Source organism: Aplysia californica, unplaced genomic scaffold (assembly GCF_000002075.1).
Source record: "Aplysia californica isolate F4 #8 unplaced genomic scaffold, AplCal3.0 scaffold00369, whole genome shotgun sequence".
Taxonomy (NCBI): domain Eukaryota; kingdom Metazoa; phylum Mollusca; class Gastropoda; order Aplysiida; family Aplysiidae; genus Aplysia; species Aplysia californica.
This window is the reverse complement of record NW_004797639.1, coordinates 182524-199488: the sequence shown is the minus strand read 5'-3', so window position 1 is coordinate 199488 and position 16965 is coordinate 182524. Positions and strand designations below refer to the sequence as shown.

The following is a 16965-nucleotide window of genomic DNA, read 5'->3' as shown; positions in this document are numbered from 1 at the left end:
GGTGCTAGGTCAATACCAACATGATTGTCTGTTCTGTTCAACAGCCACCTTCCTTTAAAAAAAAAAAAGAAAAAAAGAAACCAAGGAGAGAGAAAAAACCCCAAGACTGCATCCTGAGAGGGTAATGATGAGCAGACAAAAAAATGATGTGTGTTTTACACTGTGAGATTCACCTTAGTCCTTGGAGCACAAAGAAAGCGCGCACACACACACACACACACACACACATACAAGTCCACCTTTGGAAGTCGATAATAGCACAGGAAAATGATGAACTTGTACAGCGAAATGTTCTGAAAGCACACAAAGAGCGTATATATGTATGTTTTGATCTCTGAGAGTGGAAAAAGAGCATACATATAAGAAATGATGACCTTATTCGAAAAACCTATCTGTTGATGAACTGAACTGTGGGTGGATGTGTCCCCAGCTTATACTTGTTGATGTGAAAGAAGACAAACATGCTTCTGACCATCCACATTTATAAACATATTGACAAAAAATAGCGATTTCGATATATTACTTCTCAGCACATACTTTTGATTGTTCATTTGACCGTTATTTCTCATGATATTTCACAGATAAAAACACAAGAGTCACAAACATGGATAGACATACACAATCAAACCACAGCAGAAAGTCGTGCGACAAGAAAGAAAAAAAAAGGATATAGAAAGAAAAAAACGTTATTTCAGGCGTATCAAATTCTAACAACAAGTTAAATTATTGATTAAAAGACAGTTGTCCCTTTGTTCTAATGCCTGAGGGCATCCAGTGGAGTCTGTCGTACTTTGTCAAGAGGAAATTGGGGCGGGCTTAAGAGAAAAATGGGGATATAACTGGAAAGTGCTGCTACAGTATGTGTCTTTTAATATTCTGATGGGTGGGGTGGGAGGTGATTTTTCGTTTCAGTAAGAGTTTTACAGCACTAGCAACACAATAAGGTCATATAAGTGCCGGAGATTAGAGGTGTTACAAGAGAGTAACATACACACAAAAAAAGGAGGAGAGATCAGGACGACAGATGTCTGATAGGAAAGAAGGAGCAAACCACACTCGTCAACCACCCATGGGTAAGGAGAGGTATTTCACAACTATCATATGCTTGATAAGCTGAAGGACGCTGATAAAATAAATACACAGACACACAACATAGAAAGATTGTTTTGATAGAATATACAGCAGAATCTTCTTGCGCCCAACGATTAATACATTTATCAAACACAAGTTTACGAAATGGAACAAAAAGTACCCCCCCCCCCACCCAAACAAAAAAAGCCACTGAAAACATAAAAATGATCAACTTGCGAGAACTCAATCCTGAACGATGTTCTACGTTTTAGTTTCGTAAGAGTTTTATGGCACTTGCAACACAATAAGGTCATATAAATGCCGAAGGATAGATTATTTTATTATAGTAGAGGGTTTTACGGCGCTCGCAACTGCATAAAGTCATATGAGAACCAATAAGGATAGATGTATTACAAGAGAGTAACATACACAATAAAGAAGGAGGAGAGATAAAGACGATAGATGTTCGATAGAAAAGAAGAAGCAAACCACATCAGAGCACTCGCCAACCACCCACCCGGTGTTCTACTTCTCTCCCGACACTTCACGCTCGTTGCGGTGAATGAGCTGAAATGTGCGGAACATTGTCCCTTTCAGATAAAAAAGAAAAAAAAGAAAAAAAAAAAGAAAAAAAAGAAAAAAAAAAAGAAAAAAAAGATGATGAGAGACTTGCAATTGTAACAGAGTGTGCGAAATGTCTTCAAAGTAGGACGTGTGTGTGATATCAAGATATGTATCATGTATACATCGTATATCATTACTGTGAAAATTGTGAAAATTTTACATGAGCTGATCGCATATATTCTTGTAACCAAAGTTTCTGGGGAATGAAAAATATCCCACCATCTTTTTAAAAATCTCTCTTAAAAAAGTAGAGCCAATTCTGGAAACAGCTACTCAGCACACCTGCGACACAGCAAACACTGGCTTTGATTTTGGCTTCACAATACACCCCTCGCATTATACATAGAAAGCACACCAAGTGTAGAAAATAAAACTTGTGTGCTATATTAAATAAATATATATGTGAAGCAGCATGGTGAAATCAGGCGCTCGTCAAGTAAGGAAACCGACATTTTGCCGCATGTTCGGGAATTTTTGTTTTTTGGCTTAACACCTTTCATGCCCATTAAAGAACACACTCCAAGTGGATTTTTACTGAAAATGTTGGTTAAAGGCTTTCAGTTTCCACAGACTCTCCACCTAAGGAAATAACTCATCTTTGGAGGCCATTTTCTCATTAATTTTACCTCTGACACCAGGTGACCCCCACCTCCTTTATTCACAAACATCTCGAATTCTATTCAAGATAATGGGACAACTTTTTCACCCAAAGCAAGACAAATGAACAAGCTTTAAGATGATACCAATAACTCTACATGCCAAAAAATTGACGAGAGCCCGATACCACCATGCTGTGACACGTATTTATATTATGAATGTAGAGATTTAGTGTTTAGGAGAGGAGTTTGTGTGAAGAGTAAGTGTGTGCGTGTGTAGTGAAAAATGATTGTAATACTTTGAGGCAAGAAGGATCCAGAGGTAAGAAATGACAACTGCTGTGAGCACATGGGGGTGGAGAAAATGATATATATGTGAGGCATCGTGGTGAAACCAGGCGCTCGTCAAAATAATGAAATTGAAGAAGCAGCCATTTTTCTGCAAGTGAGTCAATTTTTATCAAATTTTAGTTTCTTGGCTCAAACCTTTTGTGTCCATATATAAACACATTTCCATGTGAATTTTACTGAATAACGTTTAATCGCACAAAATATGTAAATATTCAGTTTCCAGGGACTCTCAAGCTATAGAAGTTACCATACTTTGGTGGCCATTTTCTCAATAATTTTACCCCTGAAGCCACGCTACCCGCACCTGTTTTGATGGCAAATATCTAGACTTCTATTCAAGATAAATAGGTATTTTTTTTCCATAAAAATCAAGGCAAATGAATAAGCTTTCAGAAGATACCAATAACTCCACATGGCCAAAAATTGACGAGTGCCCGGTTCCACCGCAACGAGACACATTTATGTGAAAGAAATACATTATAATACCACCGCTATCATTTGTTCATGTCAAAAACTTTCAAAGAAGTTGTTCAGAGTCAAAACCAGCATCACTCCTCGATCAAACACGTCTTTGCAGAGCTTGACTATGTAACAAACACACTAAAAGAAACACACACACACACACACTCGCTACCAATAACTACTCTATCACATTGCAAACATATATGCCTCATACATATATAGCCCTATACTCTACAAAAGGAGCAAAGCAGAAGAATATCTTCAACTCTTTGAATCTGAACATCCATACATGTAATTCCTCGCTGTGATTAAAGTTTAGGGCAAGATAGTCATCTGCAAAGCAAACCGTTTCGAAATCTAGTCCTCTTGTCGTATCTTATCCGTCCCGTCTTTTGGCTTGGCATGGAGCTGGCACTGGCGAATCGGCACACTTTATTGCGGCGGGTAAGGCAATGAGTCTCAGCTCCTTGTGAAAAGTGAAGTACTTGAGCCAGTAGACGGCCACGTGAACCCAGTCCTCCGGTGGTGCACTTTTGAGAAATGGCAACGTGCACACATGCATTTAATGAAAGAGAAAGGAGAAGTGTTGAAAGATTGTGTGAGGGGGGGGGGTCTACCCTACTCCACTCTCTCCTTTCGGTATAATATCTCTTGGTAGCAGCTCTTTTGTTTTGTTTTTCCTTTTTGAATCATCACATTGAGCTGTGAAATGGACCACCCCCCACTCTCTTCTGCGACAATTTTGTCAGCGGGTGGGATTTGCCGTGCAGCCGTCGGATCTTCCGCCCTTCGTCCGACACCTGCCGCAGCGTGGTGTCCACCTCCAGGCCGTGCGGAGACTCGTACAGCTCCAACTGCTGCCCGCCGCTCCTCTTGTCTCCCGAGCTCCCGTGTAAAGAACCCATGGGGTCAAACTGACCCTCGGACACCGAATGTCTCTGACTGTGGTGACCGCCACCGCCGGACTGCGGCCGCACTGGACGCCAGCTTTTCTTCTCCAAGGCCATAAGGCCGTCTTTGCTGAACGGGGTGGGAACCGGTTGTCGCAGTGCAACGTCGGAATCGTCGATTTTCTCCGCAGTCATGGCGTCCCCTTCTGTCTTGGGAGTGTCCCCTAACTCATAAAGTTCAACTGCAATGTCAAAAGCCAAACTACTTTTGGTGGCTGCCCCAGCGGATCGCAGAGTGTGCTGAGCCTCCGGGGTTCGATGCTTCTGTCGTGCCATGTGGGATGACACTGACAGCGGAGATGTACCCAGGGCAACAGACGGCGGCACTGACGACATTGGGGGAGAGGTGCCCGGAAATTTTGATTGCTGAAAGTGTAGTGGAACCTCGCCGCCCGTCTCCATGGGCGTAGAAAATAACTTGTTGGATTTGGACTCTGTGCCAGCCAAGTCACCTGTTGCACTCCCAAACTGGCTTCCATCACTCGTAGGATAGAGTGAAGTCGTTTTACTAGAGTCACTCTGTGATTCTGGAGAGCCTCTGCACGGCGAGGAGTCCATGGCAGAATCTCGGTGTTTCAGCGAGTAATCCTGGCCGAAATCGGGAGTCATTCGGTCCGGGCTTTTGATCTCAAACCTGCCCACCAAATGCCTGACCACGGAGGGCTCCTCGCTGCTCGAGTGCCCCGCTCGACTCACCATCGGAGAGGATGTCAGACTGACCGACGACAAACTCTCTTCGTCCATTCTGTCCAGGGGCAAGTGGAGACCACTACCCGGTGACTGTGGACTCGTTGTTGCAGCACCAAGTTTCCTCCCTTCATCTCCAGCGACAGCAGAGCGGCCTGGTGAGATGGGAAACCCTCCCTCTGTCCCGCTCGCTTGATCTCCCATGGCGACATGACCCACTGATCGGAAGGCCCCCTCACCACATGACATGTCTTGCATTCTGAAACCTCCAGAATGTTCCGCACACTGGCCCGACAGATGAGCTGAGACAGCAACTCCTATAGTGGAGACGGCCCTTTGTTGCGCTAATCTCAAGGCATCCTCTTTCGACGGAATTTCAGATGGCTTTTGACCACAGATGTCTACGAGAGCGTTACTTCCAGATGACTCTACAGGAGATGGCTTGGCTTGCTTCTCGATTTTGCGCACGAAGTAGCGAACCATATTGGAACAGGAGTCCTCTTCCTCTTCATTGTCTTCCTGCGCCGATTTCTGCGGGGTGGGACTCATCAACAGAGCTGAGCCAATCTCCCTGATCAGCGCCAGCGTTTCGTCGTCAAAGTTACCCTTTATGGCGCGTGGCGTGTCTGTTGTTTCTGCCATATGCTGACCATCCATGGTCTGGTCCGCGGAAAGGCCTTCTGGGACAGCACACGTTACTGACCTCTCAAGGTCACACTTTTGCTCCAGTTCTGGGAAACAAGAACAGAAATCAAAATCTTACATCACTTCAATGCGGGAGAAGAACACTGACACAAAAATCAGTACTCCATCTGTTTTAATTTAAGTAAGAGTCTTACGACACCAGTATCACCATTAGGTCATACTGTCGCTCTTTTAAGACAAGTAGGCTAACCAGATTCCAGATTTGGGTTGGGGGGTGGGGGGGTGGGGTCAGAAATCTTGACCTACACCAAAAGTGGGAATTGCCCTACCTATTGGAGAAGTTTGGTTTCATTACTTCTAGAGAAAACTTTCCTTGTCTGTTAAAGAAACTGAACAAAGGAAAAGACTTTACCTCCGATTTTCTCAAAACAGCATTTTCCGGGAGAGCTCCCTTGCGCTTAAAAGCGACCATATAAGTGCCGAAGATTTCAGGTGTTATAAGAGTTTAAAAAACAAACACACAAAAAAGGTTTAGTTGGAGAAGAGATAAGGACGATAGATGCTCGATAGAAAAAAACCCACACCAGAGCACCTGGTAACCACCAACTGCTAATTTTTGTTTGATTTCATTGGGGTTAACTTCAACAACAATGACAACATGTTTTAGTGGAGGTTTTACTGCGCTTGCAACTGCATAAGGTCATATGAGCGCCAGAAGATTAGAAGTGTTATAGGAGAGTAACAAACATAAAAAAGAAGGAGGGGAGATAAGGACGGTAGATGTTTGATAGGAAAAAAGAAGCAAACCTCACCAGGGCACCTGGTAACCACCTACTGCAGATTTTTGTTTGATTTCATTGGTTTAACTTCAATAATAACAACAACAAAAACGGCAACAACAACGACAACAACAAAGGACACGCACTCCAACCTTGTGTCTGTTTCTTGACCAGTCCGGGCTCGATGATGGTCGACTCCGAGGCTCCAGCCATGCTTGACCACTGGTCAGGCACAGTTGTGTCTGGTTCTTTACTGGTAGCCAGTACCTGACCACACGAACTCTCTGCCAAAGGGAAGGAGAAGACTTAGCTTGATGCTACATGCATGAAGTTTGGGGGGGGGGGGGGGAGGGGGGGGGTGTTTGTAAGAGTTTTACGACACTTGCAACAAAATAAGGTTGTGTAAGAGAGTAAAATTAGAGGTTACAAGAGAGTAACAAACACACACAAAAAAAAGGAGAGATAAGGACGATAGACGTTTGATACGAAAGAAGGAGAGATAAGGGCGTAAGGGCGACAGACGTTCGACAGGAAAGAAGGAGCAAACCACAACAGAGCACTTACCAACCATCCACGATGCAAGAAGGCTAGAGATGAAAGGCCTTGATACAAATAAAAAACAGGGGTGATATGAAAAAAATTCCCTCAAAATGCTCATATTAAAATTTTGTTTTTGGTCGTTTTAGAAAGTGGTTTATGATACTTGCAACATTGGAGATGGTCGTTTTAGAAAGTGGTTTATGATACTTGCAACACAATAAAGTCAAACACAACAAAGTAGCAATGACCACGAAAATCCTTTTTTTGCCAGAAAATGTTTGCAAATAGGTGCATTTTGTAGCCTTATCTTCACTGAGCATAGAACTTTTTGAATTTTTAAAATCCATCAATAAACAAAAAAGTTATGGATTTTTTAATCAATTAATTTCTGGTACACTTTTATATAATGAAAAAACCCCAAAATATGGGACGTTCTTTGGTGAGTTTTAAGACAATATTCGTCATAACTCGCTCATTTCTCTGAGTATTTAAAGGAAACTTGGCAACCCAGTACATTTTCTAGTGCAGAATCTAGTCCTGCTTTCAGATTTTTCATAGCTATCCTATTTTTTGAGTTATGAAGACGTTTATAGGTAAAAATGTTGGCCTTTGTTGAGACAATATTTGTCATAGCTCGCCTATTTCTTGGAATATGTAAATGAAACTTGGCAGTCTAGTACATTTTTTAATGCAGAATTTAGTCATGCAGTCAGATTTTTAATATCTGTCATACTTTTTGAGTTGTAAAGACATTAACAGGTAAAAAAGTGGCGTTCTTTACAGATTTACAAAGATTATCAGTCATATGTTCTTCCTTGCCAAGCAATATTCTGGATCAATTTGTCACAAAAATGTAAGTAGAGAGCTACTAATAAATCCAGTTTTGTACTAGTAAAAGCATGCATACTTTGTTATAGAAAATAAGATCGTCTCTGTGTATATCCATTGTTGGACAGTGTCCTATTGTGTGGTAGATTAAGATGCGTTCAGATAATATAGTTTACAAGTCATGGGAATATTTCGCATGTGTAGGCTACAACTCATACAATAAATGTAACATATTTACACCCCCCCCTTCTCTCTCTCTCTCTCTCTCTTTCTTTCTCTCTCTCTCTCTCTCTCTCTCTCTCTCACGCGCGCGTGAACGATAACAATGTATAAACGGGACTATCTTCCCAGACTGGACTAAATAAGTACCATACTCTTTAATAACAATCTTAATGCCTCACTTTTCCCAAACAGAGTACACAGGACGCGTCCAAGTGTGTGCTTTCCCAAGAGGGGGGAACAGGCTTTCATAACGCAAACACAATGCCATACCACTTCTCAAGATGTTTGCTTTTCTGTTTCTATTCTTCTGTCATGCAATCAAGCAAATAAAAATGACTACATCTTTTGTATTGTGACTAAAATGCAACAAAAACGCAAGTTATCAAGGCCCCCGTTTAGTTTTCAAGTATCCTTCCCCCCCTTTCCATTTCACATAAGCGGGGCCTCGTTTGTAGCGCCCGAGGCGACCGATGGCTGATGACGTCACTCAGTGGAAATTTCCACGTCGCCGGCCGTTCACCCAGCACGCGCAAATGGCAATGTCGCTTTTTTCCTTAGTTACTCCCACATTTTTAAAGATTACGCCAAAACCGCTAAACACAGAAGCATGAAATTTTAAGGGAATAAAGAAAAATGGTGTACAACGTATCAGTCAGTTTGACAAATCACAGCTCCGAAAAACCTTCAAAGCGCACCACATCAACCACTTTCGCAAACGTTTTCGACTGCTTCTAGGATGGGTACAATGTTGTCAAACTGCATACTACGAGATTGACCTCTTTTCTGATTGGCTGCCAAGTTTCATTCATATCCATTCACGAGAAGCGGCGTGAGAGCGAGTTGAAGACAACAACCTTTGCGTTAGTGCGTCCCATGAAACACCCCCGCTGCGGGGGCCAAAAACCGGCAGAACAAAATGCGCTCGGTGGGCATTGCTAAACAAAGACCTATTTATGTGCCTGTATCGGTGAAAAATTTCTGCTGGAATTACTTCCTGCACATCAACAATCCACTTCAGAACCACATCCTTTTCTACAGCTCCACCCTTAGTCTCATTTCCCATAGATTTGACGTATCACGACTTTGGCCCTGATTTTAGGGTAAAAAGATGCATCCTGTACGTGAATTGGTCTTATCAGCCACAGCAGAAGCCACAAGTCATCTTAATCTCAAATTCTTCAATTTTGCTGGGAAATATTCCCCTTGGCGGATGTATTGGTCATCGTTAGACACTGATGGAGCAGCTATTGTTGTCATTATATGTGAGGGATGTTTGACGCATAAATGTTGCTGGGCATATTTGACACTTGTATCACTGTTTGCCTTGAAAGCAGTAATTTCAAACTTGTTGAATAAGCGTGTGATTATTATAATCATTAAGAATTGAGACAACAACCCGCAGTACACACCCCTCATCTGCTCCGCTGTCTTCCTTTCTCCGCCCTCCGTAGTTTCTGCTTGACCTGGAAAACCGCGGAAAACAGGAAATGAAAAGTTGCTGATGTCGTTGTCGTCAGCTGACCCAACAGGTCGGAGGTCATCCAGAGACTTCCCGCTGAGCGGCGACATGATGGGCCCGCATGTCATCCGCCGCTGCTCACAGTAGCGCGGCCGAGGGCTCTCCGAATCTCGCTTGAGACTGGCTGTGCGGACCACGGGCCGAGTGGTGCCGAAAATCTCCTGGTCACTCTCACCGCAAAACAAACTGTAGACGGAAAGTTTAGTTTTAGTAAGAGTTTTACGGCACTTGCCACACAATAAGGTCATATAAGTGCCAAAGATTAGAGGTGTTAAAAGAGAGTAACAAACCACAAAAAAGAAGGAGGGGAGATAAAGACGATAGAAGTTTGATAGGAAAGAAGAAGCAAACCACACAAGTAACATAAAACGTGGCGTTCAGACTAAAAGAAAATTACTCTAAATTATCTTATTAATTTAAAAACAGAAATGACCTCAGCTGACATTTGAAATAATCAAAAGATTTGATCTCTCTTAAAGTACTTGGTAAAGCATTCCAGATCTTGGAGTCTTGGTATTCAAATGGCCTTTCAGCTATTGTTTTAAGTTTCATAGATAGTAAAATAAATTTCTTTTCGTCAGCTGATGACCTTAAACTGAGAGTTGGAACGCACAGTCTAAACAGATTTGATAAATATGATGGTGCAAATGTGGAAAAGTGCACCTGCATTTGTGTGCTCATTCATGCACATGCCTGTAGGTTGTGTATCTGCCCGTGTGAGTGTACAGGCATCTGTGAACATAAGACTTCAACATAAGTTAAGGACCGCTTGCAAATTTGGCTAAAATTCCCCTTGCATTTCCGTGCTGCACGTTGTGGTTCTGGCCCTTAAGTGGAGACATTGCAGTACGCATAGTTAACTCATTAACACTTTAAGAGCAAAAAAATGGGAGACATTCTTTGCTGTCTTTTTTTTCCAGAATTTAAAAAAACGGGGCTGTCTGTCAAGATGGTCCTTAACTTATGTTGAAGTCTGCGTGCACCTTGCACCTACCGCTGTCTCTCCTCAATCTCCAGCCGCGTCCTGAGCACGGTGCCGGGCTCCAGCGGGATTTCCTCCTTCTGGTACAGGCTCAAGGGGCACGACTCCTCCCCCTCAGCGGCCGGTGGAAGTACGTACAGCTCCATGCAGCTCTGCGACTGCGACAGAGGGGTCAAGGCCGGCTGCTCAGCTAGCTGCTCCAGCAGCGCCTGGTCGCTGCTCACTTCTACAGGAACACGACAAGAGTAACTTTGATTTGCAACATGTTTGTCTCAGTAAGCATTTTATGGGTGCAGTTTTGCAAAGAAAATTGTTAGTCCCTCCCAGCCAGACTCGGCCCGGAGACAGAAATATGCAATGTTTGACCCATGATAAGAGATATGTGCACAACCTGTACTTATTCATTATGGAAACTATACTTATCAAAGGAGTGTTTTATGTGATGTGATGTGGGCCAATGGCCTTAAACACTGAATAAACTTACTTACTTACGGTACTTGCAAAGTATGTTTAGAAACTGGCCTGTGGGTCAAAAATGGCTTGCAAACTGATTGACTTTGATAAATTTTTATTGTTCAGATCCTGGCACACTGGTTTGGAGTTTCACTACATATATACACGACACACACATACACAAACACACCTTTCGCAGGCCTTCAAAGAACAAAATAAAGTGGTCTTTCATTTGATTAAAAAAACACAAAAATAATATCATGATTTGCACATTTGCACAAATCTTTGTCCTTATGTGCACCATGCACCTTTATCTTCCTATGCTATGTTTTTTGAAGTACTCACATTTCACACTCCATTCCAAGACGATAACAATAACCCAAGCCCCCCCCCCTCTCCTCTCCTCTTCCCAAGCAAATATCTTCAAACACAATGTTTTAGGGTACTCACATTTGGTCGCTTTTAAGCACAAGGGGGCTATCCTTAAAGGTAAAGTTTTTGGACCCTTGTTCAGTTTCTTTAAAAGACAGGGAGAGTTTTCTCTATTAGCAAACAAATATACACACAAATGAAACCAAACTTCTCCTACAGGTAGTGCAATGCCCACCTTTGGTGTAGGTCAAGAATTATGGTAAACCCCGAAACCTGGGTTCGCCCCGTTCGTCCTTAAAAGCGACCATTTCGATTCGAGATACCCCCCCCCCCTCTCTTTCGAAACAAATATAGTTCCTCACCTGACCCAGCAGGACAGAGCCATCCATTTCCACCACCGCTGCTACCCTCCTCGCTTCCCTCCCCTGAGCCGGGTGACCCCTTCTCCGCATCCTCTCCCCAGATCTGCCCCGTTGTGTTAATTTCTTCCCGCATCTTGCGCACGCGGCCCGGGTTCCAGGGGATCTTCTCCCGAAAGAAGTACTGCCTCACTCCCAGCTCCACTTTGCTCAGCGGAATCTTCCCGGCCGGTGGCTCTGCCAAAGGTTCTCCTGGAAAAGGGCAGTATAGTTGTAGTAAAAGTTTTACGGCACTGGCAACACAATTAGGTCATAAAAGAGCGGTAGATTAGAGGTGCTACAAGAGAGTAACATACACAGTTAGTTTTAGTAAGAGTTTTACGGTGCTTCCAATACAATTAGGTCATATAAATAAGTGCCGAAGATTAGCGATGTTACAAGAGAGTAACAAACACACAAAAAAGGAGAGATAAGGAAGATAGATTTTGATAGAAAAGAAGGAGCAAACAACACCAGAGCACCCGCAGACCACCCACAAAGTAAGACAGACAAAAACAAATATCTGCTTGTATCTGAGAATGGCATCTTGTGAGTCTTGGTGGAGGTCAATGATAATAAAAATGAAGAAAACCGGAGCAGCTAGAATCTACATCCCTGTCCGACCATCTTTCTTACCCCACCCTCTTCCTCCTCAAGGGATTCGCAATGTGGTTTACCATGAATTTATCACTTGATGAGAATGTACTTGAACTCCAACTACAGTCAGCATTCCATTTAGTTCATCTTTTAACTACAGCAAAGAAAAAAGAAGAGGGCCACACTCTAATTCCTGTAAAAATAAACATTCGCCACTCTTGCTTTTTTACACTATTTTCTAATTCACCAGTCTGGAGATTTATTTCGAAAGACAGTAAATCCAGTTTTGGAGGAAATTGAGTTATCGAATTCACCTGATAGTTCAAAACACAGAGCACATTACCGCCTTAGTCGTTAGTGATCCAGTAGCATCTAAGCGTTAACTCTTCTGCCGCCTTAGTCTGGTATCGATATTTGAATAATAAGGCGAGGAAAGTGTTGTGTAGATATTCAAAGCAACTGGCTGTTGAGAGGCAAAGGTGTGTAGTTATTTTTTTTTGGCTCTCCTGAACATTTTATGGAACTGGATATATAGTCATATAAAATAAAACTCCAGGAGTCTCCTTTTTGCCAAAGGCAACACACTACCTCACCTTTATCTCCCTCCTTTCTGAGGAGAGGCTTATCGGACTCAGTAGCCAATCCCGCCTCTTCTTCCCCTGGGCTGTGTGTGCCAGACTTGGACACCGCCTCCTCCCCTGCACCACAGAGAACTGGGTCAGCAAACTGTGGCCGATGTGACGATAACGAAGACGATGACGACATTGTCACACCCAAAGGGAGTTTATCTCTGGCAACTCTCCCTGCTGGGAGCTGATGTGGGGCCGATGACGTGGCGGGAGGGACAGACGAGATGGGCGTGGCCTGTTGCAGATGTGGCAGTGATTGACAGGTGTTGAGGAACCCGCCCTTGGTTGCTCCTGCTATTTTTGCCGATGGGTCGAGCTGGGAGGCATCACGGGGAGATGGCTCAGCCCGCCTCTGCTGCTGCTGGTGCTGCGAGTCTTCGGCAACGTACTTTGTGAAGGCGGACGGCTGACCTACTTGCGCGCTGTGCAAACTGCTGGGGGATAGGTTCGTCGGAGTCTGTGTGACCTCACAGTGAGCATCCGGCTTATTCTTCGCATCCTCACTAAAGTCGGAACTGTCTGTGACGGTGGCGTCTTGTAAGAATAACAAGCCGCGACCATCCGCATCGACCCTGCCGTGACCTCCGCTAGCACTTCCATCCCCGAACGGAGCCATAGCGTCGTCCAAAATCTCACACGCCACAGAACTCTCCCCCGACGGCAGAGTCTGCTCTTCGCCATCCTCCGAAATTTTTGGGGGACCGTCCGTAGAAGTCTCATCTTCAACGGCATCAAGCCGGATCCAAGAGCTGTCCGGCCGAATTCGCGATGGACCGAGGGCAGCGTTGGACATCCCCCCTCCTCCCTGCATCGAGAGGTATGCTGCATCATCTATTCCTTCCTGCTTGAGCCACATGTTGCCCTCAGCTGTATCAACAAAGCTCAGACCTCCGCAAGCCCTATCTCCTCCCTCCATTAAACCCACGGTCGCTCCTGTTGGTGGTGATGATGATGATAAAGTTGCTGAAAGACTTTGGTCAGCAGACGTGAGTATAACCTCCCTTTGATTTGTGGGAGGGGGCGATGGCATATCTGGTAGAGCCTCCTCTATAGAGTCGGCGCTGCGAGATTCTGTTTCCACGTCTGCTTCTATGTGCATCAAGTCTGAGTTGGGAACAGACCCTGGAAACAGATGAAGAAAAAATAAGCATCCTCAGACTAGTAGTAGCAGTAGTAGTGGTAGTAGTAGTAGTAGTAGTAGCAGTTGTAGTGGTCGTAGTAGTAGAAGTGGTACAGGAGAAGGAGGAGCCTAAAAGAGCCCACATAAAGAACTGCAACACATGGACTCTATAACAGTTCCTTCCTGTTAAAGAAAACAAAAGGTTTATATCCAATATTTTTGTTTTGGTACGTGTTTTACTGCATTTGTAACACAAGGTCATGTAAGTGGCGAAGATTAGAAAAGTTACAAGAAGAAGAAGAAGAAGAAGAAGAAGAAGAAGAAGAAGAAGAAGAAGAAGAAGAAGAAGAAGAAGAAGAAGAAGAAGAAGAAGAAGAAGAAAAAAAAGAAAAAATGATAATGAAGACGAAGGAAGAGAAGGAGGAGGAGGTTAAGAGGTACCTGTGTGAAGTTGGTGCATCCACTCTTCCTCATGAGCCCCACTCCCAGCAGCCGTGGGCCACTCAGAGTGAGACATCACATGGAAGAGACTGTCGCCTAAAAAAGAGCCCTGGGACGTGTCCATCTCCTCCTTGCCCGGCTCATCCAGCAGATTCTGATCCGACTGACAGCGAAAGATGTCTCGTTTGTTGCTGAGGATGATGAGAGTCATTATCATATCAGTCGGGGAAGTACGGTTTGTTTATTTGAGGGGTACGGCACTTGCAACACAATAAGGTCATATAAGTGCGGAAGATTCGAGTTAGTTTTAGAAAGAGTTTTACAGCACTTGCAACACAATAAGGTCATATAAGTGCCGAAGATTAGAGTTAGTTTTAGAAAGAGTTTTACGGCACTTGCAACACAATAAGGCCATATAAGTGCGGAATATTCGAGTTAGTTTTAGAAAGAGTTTTACGGCACTTGCAACACAATAGGGTCATATAAGTGCGAAAGATTCGAGTTAGTTTTAGAAAAAGGTTTACGGCACTTGCAACACAATAAGGTCATATAAGTGCCGAAGATAGAAAGAGTTTTACGGCACTTGCAACACAATAAGGCCATATAAGTGCCGAAGATTAGAATTAGTTTTAGTAAGAGTTTTACGGCACTTGCAACACAATAAGGTCATATAAGTGCTGAAGATTAGAGTTAGTTTTAGTAAAAGTTTTACGGCACTTGCAACACAATAAGGTCATATAAGTGCTGAAGATTAGAGTTAGTTTTAGTAAAAGTTTTACGGCACTTGCAACACAATAAGGTCATATAAGTGCTGAAGATTAGAGTTAGTTTTAGTAAGAGTTTTACAGCACTTGCAACACAATATGGTCATATAAGTGTCGAAGATTAGATGAGTTACAAGAGAATAACAAACACAACAAAGAAGGAGCAGAGATAAGGACGATAGATGTTTGATAAGAAAGAAGAAGCAAACCACACCAGAGCACCCGCCAACCATCCACAACTATTTCTACAAGAACGACAGAAGCAGAGGAGCAGATCTCTCTCTCTGCCTCTCTCTATCTATCTATCTATTGCCAGCAAGCCACGCTGAGATCCACAACGACCAGTGTAAGAAAAAACTATTTCTACAAGAATGACAGAAGTAGAGAAGCAGATCTCTCTCTCTCTATATATATGTCTATTTATCTATCTTTCTCTCTGTCTATCTACCACCAGCAAGCCACGGCAAGATCCACAACAATTACGTAAGAACAACAGAAGCAGAGAAACAGATCTCTCTCTCTATCTATATGTCTATTTATCAATCTCTCTCTCTCTCTATCTATATGTCTATTTATCAATCTCTCTCTCTATCTATCTATATGTCTATTTATCAATCTCTCTATCTATCTATCTATATGTCTATTTAACTATCTCTCTCTCTATCTATCGCCAGCAAGCCATGCTGAGATCCACAACAACCAGTGTAAGACTATTTCTACAAGAACGACAGAAGAAGAGGAGCAGGTACCTGGCAGTGAGGATAGCCTCATACATGTGCAGCTGCTCCATGAAGCCTTCGTTGGGACGCACACAGCTACGGCGGCTTTTCACAAACTGGTAGGCTTCATCGACGCCCCAGCGGTTCTCTTTCATTAAGTACGCCATAACCTGGTCACACCGAGAAGACGTTTGAATTTCGGGTCAGGTTTTATGTTTTAGTAAGTGTTTTACGGCACTTGCAACACAATAAGATCATATAAGTGCCGAAGATTAGAGGTGTTACAAAAGAGCAACAAACACAAAAAAGAAGGAGGGGAGATAAAGACTACAGATGTTTGGTAGGAAAGAAGAAGCAACCACACCAGAGCACCCGCTAACCACCCACAATTTTGGGTTAATAGAACTGCGCTGGCATAGGAGTTACATAAAAGTAAGAAAATTAAAACAACTCCCCCCCAAAACAAAAACAACAACCCCCATCCCCCCAAAAATATGGAAAAGAACAAGGAATGAAATGTTTAACTAACAAGACAGACATAACCAAAGACTGCTGATTTGATTAGATTAATTTGAAATCTTTTCAAAACTAAAGTACACATCACCAATACTTTAAACTAACGGTTTAAGTCAAACTGAGCCAAAACAAAACAAAAAATCAATTTGACCCAACATGAACATGGCATTCTATTACGATTGCCTACCACCATGTCATAAAACAGTGTAAATGCATCGATAAATTTTCCAGTAATAAAAAAGAAATACTGTTTAACAACAATAAACTGCATTTACATACTTTTTGAAAATTCTGATTATTCTGGCATTACTTTTTAAATTACTTTAGCAGAGTGTACAACATTCTGAAACATTTTCAAGGAGCATTATACCTAAAAGACACGAAGGTCCAAAGACCCCCCCCCCAAAAAACCCAACAAAACAAAAGGTTCTTCAAAGACAGTCCGGACACTGTACTCACGGTTGAAGCTGATCGACTGATGCCCATCTTGCAGTGGACGAGTACTTTGGAATTGTGATCTCTGGAATGAGACAAATGGATATAAGTATGGTACAGATAGAGAGAGAGAGAGAGAGAAAACAGATTGAGAGAGAAATAGGGGAAGGGAGGATAAGAGAGAGTGAGAGAGTGAGAGAGAGAGACAGAGATAACATTAAAAACAATTACCAGAAAAGTTGAACGAAATACCCGGAGAGAGAGA

At 43.0% G+C, this 16965-nt stretch overlaps 1 protein-coding gene across 2 annotated transcripts in view; it reads right to left on the bottom strand.

Moving 5' to 3' along the window:
- Positions 1-2993: 2993 nt before the first annotated feature.
- Positions 2994-16965, bottom strand: part of LOC101847276 — a 40423-nt gene continuing 26451 nt past the window's right edge. For both annotated transcript variants that reach the window (XM_035971063.1, XM_013085382.2), the window contains 9 exons: positions 16725-16785; positions 15780-15919; positions 14267-14457; positions 12670-13827; positions 11444-11692; positions 10269-10482; positions 9165-9460; positions 6318-6449; positions 2994-5472 (listed from right to left, as the gene is read on the bottom strand). In XM_035971063.1, coding sequence (XP_035826956.1) covers positions 3797-5472; positions 6318-6449; positions 9165-9460; positions 10269-10482; positions 11444-11692; positions 12670-13827; positions 14267-14457; positions 15780-15919; positions 16725-16785 — 4117 coding nt within the window. In that variant the 3' untranslated portion in view covers positions 2994-3796. The remainder of the gene's footprint in view (positions 5473-6317; positions 6450-9164; positions 9461-10268; positions 10483-11443; positions 11693-12669; positions 13828-14266; positions 14458-15779; positions 15920-16724; positions 16786-16965) is intronic.